This window comes from Rattus norvegicus, chromosome 5 (genome assembly GCF_036323735.1).
Source record: "Rattus norvegicus strain BN/NHsdMcwi chromosome 5, GRCr8, whole genome shotgun sequence".
Classification (NCBI taxonomy): Eukaryota; Metazoa; Chordata; class Mammalia; order Rodentia; family Muridae; genus Rattus; species Rattus norvegicus.
Window position 1 is genome coordinate 147,609,061 of NC_086023.1, and position 17,441 is coordinate 147,626,501.

General features: G+C 54.8%; 1 protein-coding gene across 12 annotated transcripts in view; it reads left to right on the forward strand.

Annotated features, from left to right (window-relative positions):
- Adgrb2 (adhesion G protein-coupled receptor B2) overlaps window positions 1-17,441 on the forward strand; it is a 65,154-nt gene that overhangs the window by 27,488 nt on the left and 20,225 nt on the right. For all 12 annotated transcript variants that reach the window (XM_006238935.5, XM_006238934.3, NM_001107914.1 and 9 more), the window contains one exon: window positions 6,452-7,274. In XM_006238935.5, the coding sequence (XP_006238997.1) occupies window positions 6,467-7,274 (808 nt within the window). In that variant the 5' untranslated portion in view covers window positions 6,452-6,466. Of the gene's footprint in view, window positions 1-6,451; window positions 7,275-17,441 lie in introns of those variants that run through there.

Genomic DNA, 17,441 nt, shown 5'->3' on the forward strand with positions numbered 1-17,441 from the left:
GAAGCCCCTTAGTCTCCCGCGAACCCCTTTGCTACCCCCTCCCCCAGCCTGGACCGACCCCTTGCCGTCTATATCGAAGTCCCCCACCTTTAGAATTCTGACCCAGACTGCCACACTGCTGTCGCGAGTCTTGCCCTGTCTCGGCCAAGATCCCAGCAGTGCGCCCCCGGTCTTGATTTGAACCCCCTCTCCAACCTGCAGCTCGACTGTCCCCCTCCCCCATCTCCCCTCCTAGTCTGGCCGCGGGACTCTGGACCTCTCCTCGACTCTGCCCGGAGTCGTTCCGGTCCCCAACCGTGTCTGCTACTGCCCTCCCCCGCGCCTGTACGGCGACCATGCTTCCCCTCTATTTCTGCCCCGAGTGCCCCTTCCCCCATATCTGCCCAGAGTCCCGCCTTCCCTTTCCAATCTCTGCTGCAAGTCCCCTCCCCCTCAGCCTGGAATTGGGGCCGTGTCCCCCTTGCTCCTCCAAGCCCCTTTCCCCAGGCCGAGATCTCCATCGGACCCGCATCCGACTCCCGCGTTCGTCTTTGGCCGGACACCCGCCCCCCCATCCCTATCCTCCCACCACCGGCCTCAGAGCCAGGCACCAGACGCACTCCCCTGCAACCCTGGGGGTTGGCATGATTTGGGGGGCTGTAGGCTGTGAAGTTGGCGGCCACTCCTGCAGTCGGCTTGGTCCGAGGGCACAGCCGCGGGAAATCCTCCGCGCCACGGCTAGTGCAGAACGGGCGACCAGTCTGTTGCCCGCGCGGGGGAGGGGCGCCCAGACCGAGAGATGCCGCCCGCCTGCCCGCCTTGCCAGCTGCCTGCCCGGCCCCTGGGCGTCCTCTGGCGCCCCCTGCCCGCATCCCGAGACCCACCGCCCCCTCTCTCGCGGACAGCCCCGGGTTTCCGCAACCCAAGCGTTCGTTAGGTGTCTGCGGGACTGACGCTGGGAAGTCCCTGGGGAGATGAGGTTGGTGGGCGAGGCCAGGTGCCCAAACACTCCTGGTTGTAAGACTGTGTGCTTTGGGGGGGAGAGGGGTGGTGTGCGATGGAAGGCTCATCCCAACAGCAAGTCAGGAACCCTTTGAGGACCAGGCGCAGCTCAACTGAACCTGCTTTTCAGAATGGGCTGGCTGCTTCTTGGGTTTGAGTAGGTGTCCCTAGGGAGCTTCTGTCTGTCTACCCTCCATTACATTCCTCACAAGAGAGGGGCAAAGGCACACTCTATCTAGCTTTGAAGGCTGTGAACAAACCCACCTGACCCAGGGACAGAGCAGACACCTGGAGAGTTGGGGTCAGCAATGACACCCTGGTGATGTTTTGAGGAGGGCAGGGACCAAGACTAACAGAGGTGATCTTCCTCTCGGTTTCCCTTCTGCCTCCCTCCTCACTACCTCATTCTGTCCCCTCCCCTCTCTTCAGAAAGGGACAGACAGGTCTCATTTAGGGTGTGTGTCAGTGGTGGGGATTTCTTAACACAAAGGGAGGTTCTAGTTAGTCTCTGTTCTCCTCCCTCCCTTCTTCCCTCCCACCCCTCAGCTTTTGAAGGTAAGTAGCTGAGACTCAGCTTTTGATCTGGTGGCCTGGGTTCAAAACCTGTGTGAGCTGGCCACACTACTTAACCTTTCCAAGCCTCAGTTGACCTCCTATGAAATGGGTCAGTGACCACTGCCATGTATTGTTGGTGGCAAATGGAATCGGATTGTACTATGAAGTGTCTGACATTCGTCAATACTCATGATGATGCTTTCTGCTGTTTCCTATCAAAGCCAAGGTCAGGTCCCTCCCGCCTGCTAATCCCAGGGAGGAAGATAAAAGGAGTTCTATTTTCTTCACTCTAACCTTCAGAATAATAAAGACAGAAAGTGTCTTCACCCCTCCAACCCCAAAAGGGCCCAGGAAGCCTGCGACTGTTAGTTTCTGCCTCTTCTTCCCTGGTTCTGCAACATCCGGATCCTCCTTGGCCACAGGGGCACCAGTGAAGGCCAAGCCCAGGGCTTTGAGGTCTAGATTAAAGTATAGAGGCAGTGGAATCAGTATAGAGAGACTCTAGCCTAGGCGCCCAAAGGCAGGCAGTCCGTTAGAGGTGGCCCACATAGAAAACCAGCCCTTTCCCTCTTCCCACCCCTTGGTGATTAGACATCGTCAGGAACTTTCCAGGTTTCTTAGCGCTGCAGGTCAGAGTTAGGGGCAACCTGGTCTGAGAGCTGGGGTGTTTAGAGAAGCCTAGCATTCAGTGACTGACGTGATTGCTTCAGCGAAGGACTGGTAGCAGGAGGGAAGAGAAACGAACCCGTAGTGTTCTCTGGTCGGTTATTTTGTCTTCTGGCAGTGGGGCTGGACCTGGGTTCTAGCGGGGAGTGGTAGCTTCTGAGCTATCCTCCCGCCGCCGCCGGGGCAGTCCTGACACTGGGGAACAAAAGCTTTCGGTTCCTGTAGCAACCGCTCCAGCTGCTGCAAAGTTCCGGGGAGGCGGGCGGAGGGCGGCTGAGTCACCGCCCCCTCCCCTGCCACCCGCACGCCCCCGCCCCCGCCCCCGGGGGCCGCCCCTCATCCAAGTCAGCTTGGCCAGCCTTTCTCTCCGCGTCTGCCGCAGGCCTCCGGAGCGACCCTCTCTGTCATCGGCCCTGAAAGGCCTCACCCGGGTTGCCCGCTCCTTCGGTCCCGCCCCCCTAGCTCGAGAGGCTGGATGGAGGGTGTGCGCCTCTCTGGGTGCCAGAGCTCTTGGAGAGGGGTCCACGAGCGCCCTGCCCCCAGCTCGAAGCAAGGGCGGGAGACCCGGAGGCCCCCTGGCAGGCACCGATGCTGCTGAGGATGAGTGACGGGCGCGTGAATTGGAGCTGTCAGGTGGATAAACGCGACGGATGTGCGCGTCGCCGCGCCCTCTTCCCCGCTAGGTGCCCCTCCTCTGCCCAAGGCCAGGGCTCTGGACTCCCTGCCCAGTGTCCATGCTCTCCCTGTAGACAAGAGTCGATCTGATCCAGGGGACACCCTGGATAGCCGGCCCGGAGGTGCCCCACCCCCTCTGCTCCTCACCTTCCACTCCAGCTACCTTAGGGTCCTTCTTTGGTGAAAAATGGAAGCCCGAGGCTGGGAAGATCTGAGGGGTCTTCCAGGATCCCCATTCTCTCTGAATCTAGACAGAGAGGAACTCCTGGGAGTTCTGAGGGTGCTTAGCCGGGGACTGGGTCCCCGAGAAAGACTACTCCAGGCAGCTCTTCTATCTCAGTTAAGGGAAGTCCTGAAACCTTTTTGACCATCTCCACCACCTTGTTTGACCCAGGCCTTGGAGCTGACCTTGACCTCTCTACTTTCTAGCAGTTGTACCTTGGGAGGCGTCTGTGGTCTTCCTCGACTTTGAAGTGACAATGGTACTCTTGGATTAACCCAAAGAGCATTCCCTGGTGCAGGAACGGGGGTGGGGTGGGGGGCTCAGGCAAGAGGAGTATCAGTATCAGCACAGTTCTAAGAGACCAGGAACAGAGCTCATCCGTTTGTGGTGGGTCAGGCTACATGTTAGGGAGACTGATGGAGAAGGAATGCATGTGCCATTCTGAGGTAGTGATGACACTGCACTCCCCAGAGAGGGAAACTGAGGCCCAGGTAGTTATGCATGGCTAATAATCACTTGGCCACCTGGGAGGATCCTTCCAAGTCTTTTTCCTGGGTATGGGCTCTGGGTCAATATCTCTAGGAGGACAGGCCACCACCGCACACTTCAGGAAGATGTCAAATAAGGCCATGGCTGTGACCCAGCTCCAGTTGAGTGTTTACGTTAATGTGAAGGGTAGGAAGGTGAAATACCTTCCCTCAGCTTCAGTCTCTTTATGAAGCAGGGGCTATGGAGGACCATACCCTGAGGGTGGGGTCAGATCCTGGACTGGGTATGACATGTCTGGAGGAGACTACGTGGGCATGGGAATGGGCCAGTGTGTACCGGTGATTCCCTTCTGGAGAAGCCAGACCTTGGCAAGGACCAGTTCGGACTTAGTGTTTCTTGATGAACTGGGAGCAGCGGAGATGGGACCAGGGCTCTGTGGTGCCCCAGCTCTAAAAAACACAAGGAGGGAGCGTTGGGCAGTCTCACACAAAGGCAGTCCCACCCAATTAGCTGTCGTAAAACAGGGTCGCAGGGCCAAGCACCTGTGTGTGTCCACACATGGGAAGAGGTGAATCTCTGCATGTATGCAGCGGTCTGGTGTCACTGTGTGTGTGGTGTGTGCATTCCCGTGTCCACATATATTCGGCAATGATGCGGCGCTTGTCACAGATCTGCATGCATATGTGCCTGATCATATGGAGAACACTGTAAGTGCACATATATAACCCGTGTGTGCGTGCTTTTGAGTATGTATGTCTCTGGCCCCAAGTCTGTTGAAGCCCAGGTCTGTTGAGGTGTATATACCTCAGGGACCAGGTTGCCTGCCTTGCTCTAGGTGGGGGAGGGGAGGCCAGTTATAATGAGCCCCCACCTCCCCTCTGCTGAGCTGCAGCCATGGCCTGAATTTTGCAGCCTGCTTAAAAATAATTGGGGGCAGCAGGGGGGATTGGATGTCACTCATCACCCTCTGCCAGCTTCTCTGGTTGCCGCAGCAGCCTGGGCGGACTGAACACTTTGGGACGGGCAAGATTGCAGGAGGGAGGGAAGGCCAGGGCTCCAGCCCCTTTTTCAGCCTTGCAGAGAGTAGGGCAGAGACAGCCTGTCCTGGCTTCTGCCGGCCTTTGGAGGAGAGTGGGGTAGCTTCTCTTCAGTGAGTGAGCCTGGTGCTGCACGGCCTCCTTCCTTTCCCGGATGGTTGGGGAAGGACAGTGCATGTCTATGGGGCTCGGCCTGGCTCAGAGGTGCCCCATGTGAGAAAGTAGCCTTTGGAACTCTGTGCATGCTGCAGGAGGATTGAATTACCGGAGCTCTAATTTCTATCTCCTGCTCCTGGAACTATTTAGAACAATCCTGGGGAAATTTGTCCCTAGGGGACAGCTGTGTCTTAGAAAAGCCTAGCCACACCTGTAGGCTGTTCTGTGGTTGTGTCACTTGTCCACTTGGCCTGAATCCCAAGCAACAAGCTAAGGGAGAGCACAAGCAAGAAGTCCTGGGGTGGGGGTGGGAAGGGGGTGGAGGTGGGGAAGGGGTGGGGTGGGGCAGATTGTGGGCCTAGCCTGAGGTCCCGAATTCCAGTTCTAACAGATTCACGTGATCTTGAACAGGTGGCCTTGTATTTTCCTCTAACATGAAGCTCTGAATCATATGAGTCCGTGCAGTCCCGTGGGCTGTGTGGTGGCAGAGAGGACAGAGACTGTGTGGCCATGTTAGAATTGGACTGGAATTGAGGCAGATCTAGATTTGTACCAGGCTATTTTGAGGCAGCAGGGTAGAAGCTGGGCGGGGGTGGTCACTGGTTCTCTGTGGGTCTGATGGGTGGGAAGGTAGTTGCAGCCTTCTGGCCTGACTGCCTTGCAGGGTGGGTCTTGGGCCTTATGTGTCTGGCCTGGAGTGAATTTGCTCTTGCTGACTGACCAGCTGAGCATAGTACTTTGAGGGAAGGAAGTCAAGAGACTGGTCTTCACTCTTCAGACACTGAGAGAATACACTGAGAGCCGTGGGCCCTTTGCCAGGCCTTGGACGCTAATCCTGTGGAGAAGACAGGAAGAGGGGCTATGGTGGGAATTACTGTGCCCATTTTGTAGATCAGAAAATCAAGGTTCATGAGGCTCACCCACCTCAGCAAGTGACTAGCTGAGCTGGGCGGAAGCCTGGCACTTCCCTCCCCGTTCCCACAGCAGCGGTGCCCATGGCATTCACACTGGCGATATCTTGTCTTCCTTGGGCAACGGCTGGGTTGGGCATAGTTCCTGGCACCTGGCAGTGACTCCGCCCCTTCCTCTCTCGCTCAGTGAAGGGAGAGAGTGAGAACATTGTTCCGGGAATAACCTTGAATCTCGCTGATTTATAAAAAAGCAAATGGTTGTCAAACCCCACCACTTTGGCTGCTGGATTACACACGGCACTCCTCGCAGCTGATCACGACACGCTGTGACTGAGAGCAGTGGCTCTGGAGGATCCAGGGGGTGTAGGGATGGCACTGGATGCATACGTCAGGCCGACACCTCTGGTCGGCATGCTGAATAGGAGGGGCTGCACGCGATCTTGATGACTAAAGCTCTTAGAAACCATCAGCATCCAAGCCTCATTCTGGAACCTTCCCCCAAGTCATCTCATTTTGCCCTTGTAGGAGAGATGAGCAAGGAGAATTTATAGGATACCAGGAGATAGTCCAGCCATTTTACAGGAGGAAAATCCAAGGCAGAGAGAGGTCATCTGCCTGGTCTAAGGTCACAGACAGGCCCAAGTGACTTAAAAGAGAACGGTCAGAACCACGGGTCCACTACCTGTAACTGGTCACTGGAGCCCCACAGCACTTGCTGACTGACCTGGGGCCCTGCTGACTTCTGTTTTTTCCCACAGGGCAAGGGACATAGGATGACCCCAGCCTGTCCCCTCTTACTGTCTGTGATTCTGTCCCTGCGCCTGGCCACGGCCTTCGACCCTGCCCCCAGTGCCTGCTCTGCCCTGGCCTCGGGCGTGCTCTACGGGGCCTTCTCACTGCAGGACCTCTTTCCCACCATCGCCTCGGGCTGCTCCTGGACCCTGGAGAACCCAGACCCCACCAAGTACTCGCTCTACCTGCGCTTCAACCGACAGGAGCAGGTGTGCACACACTTTGCCCCGCGCCTGCTGCCCCTGGACCACTACCTGGTCAACTTTACGTGTCTGCGGCCTGGTCCGGAGGAAGCCACAGCCCGGGCGGAATCAGAAGTGGGGCGGCCAGAGGAGGAAGCGGAGGCCGAGGCAGCAGCCACGGGCTTGGAGCTGTGTGGTGGCTCAGGCCCTTTCACCTTTCTGCACTTCGACAAGAACTTCGTGCAGCTGTGCCTGTCGGCTGAGCCCTCGGAGGCCCCACGTCTGCTAGCGCCTGCTGCCCTGGCCTTCCGCTTTGTGGAGGTTTTGCTTATCAACAACAACAACTCCAGCCAGTTCACCTGCGGCGTGCTCTGCCGCTGGAGTGAGGAGTGTGGTCGGGCTGCAGGCAGGGCTTGTGGCTTTGCTCAGCCAGGGTGTAGCTGCCCTGGGGAGGCTGGGGCCAGCCCTGCCACCACCACACCTCCGGGGCCTCCAGCTGCCCACACCCTGTCCAATGCCTTGGTGCCTGGGGGCCCAGCCCCTCCTGCTGAGGCCGACTTGCACTCGGGGAGCAGCAATGACCTGTTCACCACCGAGATGAGATACGGTGAGTCTGAGTAAAGCCTCATGGGGGCGGGGCATCGAGGGGAATGACTGACGGTGTCTGCTGGTGTCCATCCTGGCCGGTCCCAGCCATTTGCAGAGTCATTCACGGATGTCGCCTCTGTTCTCAGCCTTGTCCGGATGGAAAGGTCATCAAAATGAGATCTCACTTGAGCGAGATGCAGATGAGGGAGTTCCGAGTGAGGCAGATGCCTGGGCAGGGGACCTTTAGATGGCCAGTGGAGCCTCCAGAAGAGAAGGGTGTGGGATCACAGACCCGCAGAACAGGTGGGGAGGAGACAGACCACAGGAGTGGTGAGGCCATCTCAGGCAGATGGAGCACTGAGGCCCAAAGCTGGAGCGCATGGCTGTGGCAGACCCTGGCACTGTGAGTTGACAAATTTGCCTGGAGGCTGGAGTAGACAGGGAGCCGAGATGTGTTCCTGCCCACACAGGTCAGTGGTTTTTGGCAGTACCCCAGGGTCAGGGCAGAAGGAGGTGAGGAAGAGTGCTTGGGTGAAGAGGCCAGAGCTCTGAGGATACCTCTGAGGGCTGGACTGGCTCAGCTCCCAGGGTCCCATCTCCCACTCTGGGCCCATGTCTTCTGGGACCTAGGCTGCCAGCTGCTGGCACTTCCTGCTGACTGGGCAAAAGCTCTTGGAGTCCTTGCGCCTGCCTGCTCCCACACCCACCCCAGCTTCACAGTCACGGCCACCTTCCACTGACCCGCTTCCTGTAGCTTCCAGTCCCAGCTCCCACCCACCAGCTGGACCCTCCATGCCTGGTGACCGTGCTGTGCCAAGAAGTGACTTAGGGGCCATCGGAGATAGATAGATAGATAGATAGATAGATAGATAGATAGATAGATAGATAGATGGGTAAGAGTAGGTCTGGGAGGCTGGTCCACATATTGGGAGGCCCTTTGCCTCTCTGTGCCTCAGTTTCCCTAAATGCTGCCTACCCTGGAGAGGAGGAAGGAGGCATTTAGATCTCACTGAGTATTTAAAAAGGGTCAAGGAGGCTCCCATGAGAGCACTGGAGGGACTAGAAGAGGGTGGAACCTGTCCCTATCCGTGTTTTGGAGACTAGAGCCCAGGAACTGCGCTCTATCTGTAAGGGTTTGCATCACTAACAAAGGCATGGTTTCTCTGAAACTGGGAGGCATCCCCGAATTAGTTAGAAGGGGAGTCATGACAATAGCTTCTCCCAGTGCAGCGGGGACCTTTCGGGCCTCCCCCATGAAACATCTGGCATCATGCCCACATGGGCACAGTGAGGACCCAGTGGCCTTGCGGTGGCCTCTCTCCCAGACCAGCTTGGCCTCTAACAGCGGTCGATGAAGCCATCCGTGTGACAGCCAGGCCGTGGGCAGGTTACAGGCCCTGGAGGCTGGCCTGGGATTTAGTGCCTGCAGGAAGAAATTGAATTTTGCTTCTTTGTTGAACATCAGCGGAGAGCACCCGGCATATATCAGGAGGTTTATGGCTCCTCCTGCGTGGCCACTACTACTGTCACCTCCCCTACGCTGCTTAGCTAAGGGCTAGTTCTTTTGTTTGGCTTTCCCTAAGGTCCACTGGCCCTAGTGGTTTGGAGTGGACGGAGCAAGGCTTTGCCCTCCTGGATGGGCACTGGCTGGGCAGGTTGCCATGGGTAGCACAGAGCCAGGAGCAGCCAGCTGGGTTTGGTTGAAGCCGGAAGCAGGATCTGGTTGGTAGCTAGGGCATCTTCAGGAGTCAGAGAGGGCCAGTGACCGGAAGAGTTCTATTATCGGACCCTGCGGGAGGATCCTTGAGTGTGAGACAGATGGTGGTCGGATGGCTGGTTGTTCTTGAGGCTCTCGGAGCAAAGATTGCTGAGCTGGAGGGCCTGGTCATCCTCAGGCATGACCTTTACTCTGCCCCCTTTCCGTCTGGCACCTCTTCAGGTGGTTGCTCTGTAGGGAGAGTGCCTGTGGGGAGCTGGTATGGGGGATGTGGCATCAGCTGACATATGCGAGCTGAATTTACCCAGCATACTGGTACCCGGAGATTGCTGGCACAACCCCTTCTTCTCCCCCAAGCAGGCAGGAGGCTCTTTTGCTCTGTCACTTTCTCTCCCCTGCCTTTCTGATGTGAGAGGCAGCGGGTACCTGACTCAGTTCGTTTCATGTGCCAGGGTAAGGTGTTTCTCTTGGCCAGAGGCATTGTCAGAGCCCAGAACACACTGCTATCCTCACCAAGACCTTGGACTTCCTCCACACCATTCTCTGTGCCACACCCTAGAATGAAGAATAGGCTGGCACGGAGCTGCCAGACAGAGAGGAAGGTTTGTGGGGTGGTGAACAAGAAGGGATCCTCTGCCAGGAACTGGGGCAGGGAAGGGAGCGAGGCTCACCCTCTTTGGGGCATCCTTGGGAGACAAAGCAGGATGGACGCAGGGTGACACCAGACGAGACAATAAGGAGGCCAGGGGCAGTGGGGTGCCTTGGCCCGCCTCGGAGCTGAGTGCGTTTGACAAGAGGGTACAGGCGCCTGTTAATTTCACGCAAACTGCCTTTGATAGATCTCTTGTTATTTTTGGTGAGTTGAGCCATAAATTTGTGCCATCTTGCTGCCGCAATCTGTTAAGTGTGGGGAGAGGAAGAAAGAGAAGGCAGGCAGGAAGGAGCTCTCAGAAGACTGGCAGAGAGGCTGGCTGAGGCCAGAGCTGGGAGGTGAGTCACAGGAGTGGTGCCCACTGCTGAGCTGAGGATGGGTCCAGCTCTTGCCCACGAATCCCCCTGGACTAGGGAGCATTTGTGCAGAGAGATGGCTGTGCCCGGTGAAACCTGGAGAGCACCCCTTCCCAGTACGACTTCCTCTCTTCTCTGCTTCACAACTCTCTTCCCCTCAGGACCCTTTTTCTCCTGGGCCGCATGTTCTCAGCTTCCTCTCCCCTTCATCCACACTCCATTCCTGAGGCAGAGCCACCAGGGCAGGCTGTGGACTCCTGGGAGGCATGAAAGGCTTCAGATCCCTATCCTGCCTCTGCCACTGTGTCATTTGGACAAGTTGCTGTCTCTCCTGGAATGCCTCAGGGACCCAAGATCTCTATGTGTCACTCTCCCAACCCAGTGCCTGAGTCCATAGCTCTACCAGAGCACCCCGGCCTGCTGTGCTCGGAGCCCTTTCCTGGACACAGCTGTCTGCTCTACAACCTCCCCTCCATGTCCCTCCTGCCCGCCCACTGAACCCCTCGTTGACCTTACAGCCCCTGCTTTCTGCCTCTGCTTGCTTTTTCCTTCCCTTTCACCCTTGGTGACCAGAACTCTCCCATCCTGCTAAGCCTTATATACACATGTGTTACCACCCTGTAGTTGCTAGGAAGGACTGTGCCATCGGGGCTTGAGAGTAGGTTTTCTCCCTCCGACTCAAGCCAACGTCTTCTGTGTTGGGTCAGCTGCTCTCTGATGGCAGGAAATGGCGTCTCACCTGCTGCTCTGAGGCTCCCGTGGTAGGAAGCAGTTCCTCTCTCTCTGCAAAGTGGGAGAGACCTAGCCCACAACGTGTCCTGGGGTCCTGTCAGTGCAGAATTTTCAGGGCTTTCAGCATGGCCTGCCAGTCAGACATATTACTGTGTCATTTATTTATTTATTTATTTATTTATTTATTTATTTATTTATTTATTTATTATATTTATATGAGCACACTGTAGCTGTCTTCAGACACACCAGAAGAGGGCATCGGATCTCATCACAGATGGTTGTGAGCCACCATGTGGTTGCTGGGAATTGAACTCAGGACCTCTGGAAGAGCAGTCAGTGCCCTTAACCACTGAGCCATCTCTCCAGCCCCACATTACTGTGTCTTTAGCTGTGGAGTTTCTCCCAAACCTTGACCAAGCTCTGAGTGAGACCAGGATAGAGTGAGGGAAACTTTATGTACTCTCAAGTCACATAGTGGCCACTGGTATACAGTGATAGTCAGGGCCACACACTGAAGTGGCCCAGTCCTGAGCCGTGTGACCCCAGACAAGCGACTTCACAACTATTTCTGTCATCCCTGACGAGAGGCCAGGAGAGCTGGGCCCTGCAGTACCGTGAGAGCTCAGTGTGGTACCTAACTACGTTAAGTTTCTTTCTTGTTACCAACGTCACAATACCATATCCTCAGTGTGTTCTGAAGAAAAGAAGTTTACTTTGGCTCATGATTCTGTTCCAAAGTCAAGGGCCTGTGTCTGGTGATGACCTTTTTGCTGGCGAAATTCCCAGGTGGTATATAGTTCTATCACACGGCAACAGAGGGACCATGTGTATGTGTGTCTTCTCTTTTCTTTCTTTCCTTCCTTCATTTCTCAGTATGTATCTGTGACTGGCCTAAAACTTGCTCTGTAGACCAGGCTGTCCTCAAACTCAGAGATCCATGTGCCTCTGCTGGGACTAAACTCATGTGACCATGCCCACCCAGTTTCTTCCTATTAATACTATATTTAAGTTGTTGTTTCTTCTTCTTCTTCTTCTTCTTCTTCCTCTTCTTCTTCTTCTTCTTCTTCTTCTTCTTCTTCTTCTTCTTCTTCTTCTTCTTCTTCTTCTTCTTCCTCCTCCTCCTCCTCCTCCTCCTCCTCTTCTTCTTCTTCTTCTTCTTCCTCTTCTTCTTCCTCTTCCTCTTCTTCTTCTTGTTCCTCCTACTCTTCTTGTTCCTCCTACTCTTCTTCCTCTTCTCTTCCTCCTCCTCCTTCTCTCTCTTACCCCTCTCTAATATCCCAGGCTGGCCTCAGACTTGCCATGTAGCTGATCATGACCTTGAACCTCCAGTCTTCCTGCCTCTATCCCTCAGCTTTGGGCTTACCATGTCCAGTGTTAGGCACTGCTTGGGATTGAAGTCAGGGCTTTGTGCATGCTGGGAAAGTTGGCATGCATTCTACCAACTGAGTTACATCCCCTTAAAAAAACAAAAGATTTGTTTATTTTATTTATATGGGCACACTGTAGCTCTTTCCAGACATACCAGAAGAGGGCATCAAATCCCATTACAGATGGTTGTGAGTTACCATGTGGTTGCTGGGATTTGAACTCAGGACCTTTGGAAGAGCAGTCAGTGCTCTTGACCACTGAGCCATCTCTTCAGCCCCCTGAGTTACATTCCTAAACACCTTTTTTTCCTTTTTTTTTTTTGAAATAGGTCTCATGTAGCCCAGGTTGGCCTCAGATTCACAATGCAGCTGGGGATGACTTTGAACTTCTGACCCTCCTGCTGTTATCTCCCCAGGATTAAAGGCTTGTGTCGACCTGCCTGACCCTAAGTTTCCACTCTCTTCATAGCTCACCATGGGGATTAAATTCCAATACAGGAACCTTTGGGACCCACCTTGAAGCCATGCCTATAGCACAGTGCTGGACAGTAAACACTTGGTGTGTTATCACAGTGCGGTGTTCAGCATGTCAGAGAGGGCGAGGTGGGAGAGTGGAGGATTGAACTGTGAAAGAGCGGGAAGGCGGTTAAAGGAGGTGACTGTGAGGTGGGTTTTGAGGAATGAATAGGAATTCACTAGCCTGTGAAATTTCTCCTTAAATTGAATTGCCTTTTAAATTTAATATATTAAAAAGAGACTTTGTATCATAAATGGAAAGAGTTATCACTTATCTGAAATAGAAGATAACAAAGGGAACAAGCTCTGAGAAAACAAAGCGGTGGTATTACATTTCAGCCTGCTGCTCTCAGGCTTCGCCATTTGTTAGAAAGAGAAGCTAGCGCCAGGTGGGTTTGTGGGAAAGTCTGGGGCTCACGTGATGTTTGCCTTCTCGAGGTTGGAAGGGCATTTGACGGTACTGGGAGAAGTTGTGTCTCGTTTCAACAGGACATCAGGCACCAACAGGATTGCTTCCAACAAACAGTCCTAGAGGAGACTTGTAAAAGGACCAAGGCTCTTTCTGAGCCGTCCACCGCAGTCATCTGCTGGCACTTGGTGGAAGCCCATGGAAGGGTCTTGTTAGCCGAGGGAACAGCCTGCGCAAGGGCGGGAAGTGTGAAACATCATGTGGAGGAAGGAGCTAAAAGGAGCAGAACTGCTGGCTGTGAAGGGAGACGGGGCTAGGGCTCTGACTGCTGTCCCAAGCAAGATACACGCCTTGCTTGGAGACTTCATCCTGTTAGTCGGTGAATTGGAGAGAGCAAGAAGTGGGACACTGTGGAGGAGGTGGGCAGTCAGCTGTGGTCCTGACTTTTCAGGAGGAGGTCACATGGGGGAGGCAACAGGGATTCAACTCAGGCAGAAGGCCAGGTTGGTAGGTTAATAGGAAGAGGATCCCCAAGGGAACCCGGCATCCTGACAGGTACCTGGTTTTATAGGGACCGGTTCCCTTGGACTGCAGGGGAGAGTGGCTTCTCTCTCTGAATCCCTGGGATTTGCACACACTGCTGGAGCCAGGAAGGTGTGGGAGAACACAGTGGGGGGCTAGCTGGTGCCACCAGGCTCTGGGGCCAGTGTGAGGAAGGGCTCTGAGGGCCTTGGGGAGGACAGTTGCTTTGGGAGTCATAGGACGTGGTGGTTGTTGTGGGTGTCCACAACACATTCATGACGTAGAGGTCTTGGGTGCTGAACCATGCGGAGTTTGAGGAGCACAGTATGGTGGGTATCTGTAGTCGTGAAGCAGACGCAGAGGGCCTGTGGATTCTAGAGCCAAGGTGAGCCGAGGGTAGCCCCAAAAGGCTGGGGTTGAGGGACCCTAGGGTGATTTAGCTTATTTCCTATTTCCCCATTACTGGATGGTTTCCTTGTGCCTGGCTACTCAATCTAGACCTTCTGTATGCCACAGGACATGGAGGACTGATGGTGTCACAAGAGCTCTGGGAACAGGAGACTGACGGCTAGTGTAAGATTTGATCTAAGAATGAGGCCACGTAGATGTGGTCATCACACTCAGATTTCTGTGCGGTCAGTCTAGGAGGGCTTCTTGGAAGAGGGCACATTTACTGTGTACTTGACAGACCTAGGCAGGAGGAAGGGCGTTCTGTGAGGAGGGAACAGAAAGCATGGTGAGAATAAAATATCTGCGTGATTGAGCGATGAGGAGGGGTACAGCACCCCCTTTGGATTGTGCTCCAGACAGTCCATAGCTCTAATTCCCACCATTGAGACATGCGGTAGGCGTTATATCCTTAACTTCCAGTTAAAGACTTTGAAGCTCGGAGCAGTTCAGGTTCCTTGGGTGAGAGCACACAGCAAGACGGCGGCAGAGCTGGAAGTCACACCCATTACTGGTTCAGCTTTAGAACCACCCGGGCAGTCTTGCTGTATGTCTGACTGTCTGATGGGAAGGTGAGAGCAGGAGTGGACAACGGGAGCCAGAGGTTTATAGTACAGTTATAATAGTCGGGGGTTTGCGAAGGCCCCCTCGGGAGGGGGCTCGTGTGGCTAGAGCTGGGCTCCCAAAGGGTCACTGGAGGCCCCAGAGGAGAGCTAGGCCCGAATGGCGGCGAGGGGTAGTGTTGGGAGGGGAAGCAGAGGTCCGATGGAACAATTAGCATGTTCCGAGTAACAGGTAAGAACCGTGGTTTGTGCGAGGCCCCATAGGCGTTAGTAAGAGACAACCAAGAAGGTTCTGGCTAAGCGGCATCCTGTCAGAGCAGTGCGGTTCTGTAGAGGAAATCAGAGTCAGGCAGGGTGAACTGATCCCAAGGGGACTAAGGTACTGGAGAGTTCATGATTCAGGACACATGGAGCTATTTAATAAATGACATTTTAGGGCTGGAGAGATGGCCCAGTGGGTAAAGTATTTGCCACCTGAGTCCGGATCCCCAGAACCTGTGTAAACGCCAGACGCGGAAGTACACATTTGTAATCCCCGTGATCTTGCAACAAAGTGGGAATGAGGACTAGAAGACTCCGGAAGCTTGCTGGCCAGCTAGTCAGGCATTTCCGGCGGTGACCAATGAGAGATCCTGTCTCAAACAAGGTGAGGACTCACACTTGTGGTTGTCTTCTGACCTTGATGCGTGTACTGTGGCATGCACAGACCTGCACTCACAACATGCCAACATGCACACACACACGCATACATATGGCCATTTACATAGGCAGGACACTCACTCCCTTCCTGGGTCCTCTCTGTCCTCTTACAAGCCGCCTGCCTCAGCCTCACCATAGGCCTGCCTTGTTCGGGGCAGTACATGTACACTGAATAAATGGTCCTGGCAGTAAATGCCAGGTGGTCTTATCTGTCTTGTCCCCTTCAGGGACAACTGGCTTTCCTGAATGGGGAGATGAATTGCTGGTTACTCCTGAGGGAGGTGGGATGGTGCGTAGATGGGGAAGCTATGGAATGGGTCCCAGCTGTGCAGCTACAGGCTTGTTGCTCTACCAATCTGGCCCAGCTCAGGGGACTGACGGGGGACCCGCCAAAGCCAGGCTTGGGAAATCTTCTAATTAGTTATATACTAAAGGGCCGCCCCGTATATGGCTTGGTTAGAGGATGTGAGGTCTACAGGGAGCAGGGCAAGCCCACAATATGCACACAGGTCAGATGCTCTCTGACATGTTCTGAGTTTTGGTTTATGCCGGGCTGGGAGGAGGATGCCCTCCAGACTGAGGGTTGTGCACACAGTCTAATTAGAGCAGCACCCAGAGCAGAATCTTCACAGTGTCTCCAGAATGTGGGCTCCGATTGATGGTGGCCTTAAGGGTGGGGCTGGTGTTCCGGAGGCTCAGTGTGTGTGTGTGTGAGTGTGTGTGTGTGTGTGTGTGTGTGTGTGTGTGTGCGCGTGCACGTGCGCGCGCGCTATATACAGCTTCAAAGCACTCAATTGGAGAGACCAGCATTGCAGCTAGTAGGTAGAACCAGGGGCTTGAGACATATCATAGTGTCTAAGAGCACTGGCTACTCTTCCAGAAGACCCGGGTTTGCTTCCCAGCACCCAGGTGGCCACTCACAGTTGTCTCAAACTCCACTATCAGGGGACCTGTCAGCCTTGTCTGATCTCCAGGGGCACTGCATGCACACAGTGTACAGACATATATACAAGCAAGATACCCGTATACATAAAATAAGTAATTAAAATGAAGGAAATGGATCCCTCTATAATGAAAAGGACATAGGAGAGGGGGCAGCTTCTGCCTGTGAATGGCCAATGAGATGAGAGGATATTGGAGATGGGCCTTTAAGGTTGAGTAGGAGTTTTCTAGGTAATGGAGGGGAGGACCCTAAGAGGAGGGGTTTGAGATGCTGTGTCACATAGGGTCTGACGTGAAGCTGTTCAGGAGGTCACCTAGCTGTGAAACATGGGACAGGCAGGGTCTGGGCAGGATGATGGGAGGGCTGGCTCAAGGGATTTATTAAGTAAGCTGTAGAAGTGACAGGTAGGTAGACTGTTGGGGAGGCGCCTGAGGAACCCCTTTAGAAAGGCAGGAAGGAGGCAGCAGTCAGGAAAGGTCCATGGGGCCAACGAGATGAGCCCTGCAAAGTGTCCCCAGGATTTAGCAGCAGAGAGAGAGTTGACAGCTTTGTCAGGACCAGTTTCAGGAGGACGATGTGGGCAGCGGTGAGACTGCAGTGGATCAACGGAGGAGGTGACATTCCAGCCAGGAAGTGAGTGGCGGGTGAGAAAGTGGAGTGCCAGCTGGGGACCTCTCAGAGGTATTGGATGGAAGCCAAGGGCAGCAGCTCTAGGAGGAAGTGTGCGGGGAGGGCGGTGCGGGGGGTGCAGGGAGAGCACCCTAAGCAGAGGAAGTGTGGGGCAGGGGGAGCACCCTAAGCAGAGGAAGTGTGGGGCAGGGGGAGCACCCTAAGCAGAGGAAGTGTGGGGCAGGGGGAGCAACCTAAGCAGAGGAAGTGTGGGGCAGGGGGAGCACCCTTGAACCGAGGAAGTGTGGGAGGGACATGGGGAGCACCCTAGAACAGAGGAAGTGTGGAGGAAGGGGAACATCCTAGAACAGAGGAAATGTTCAGGAGGGGGCTTGGGGTAGCACCCTAGAACAGAGGACATGTTGGGGGGACAGGGGAACACCCTAGAACAAAGGATGTGGGGGGCAGTGGCAGGACAGGGAGAGCACCCTAGAAAAGAAGTGTTCAGGATGGGGACGGGGGAGCAGCCTAGAACAGAGGAAGTGGGGGGGGCAGGAATAGGGACAGCACCCTAGAACAGAAGAAGTGGGGGGGCAGGAGGAACACTTTAGAACAAGGAAGTGGGGGGGGCAAGGGAACACCCTTGAACAGTGG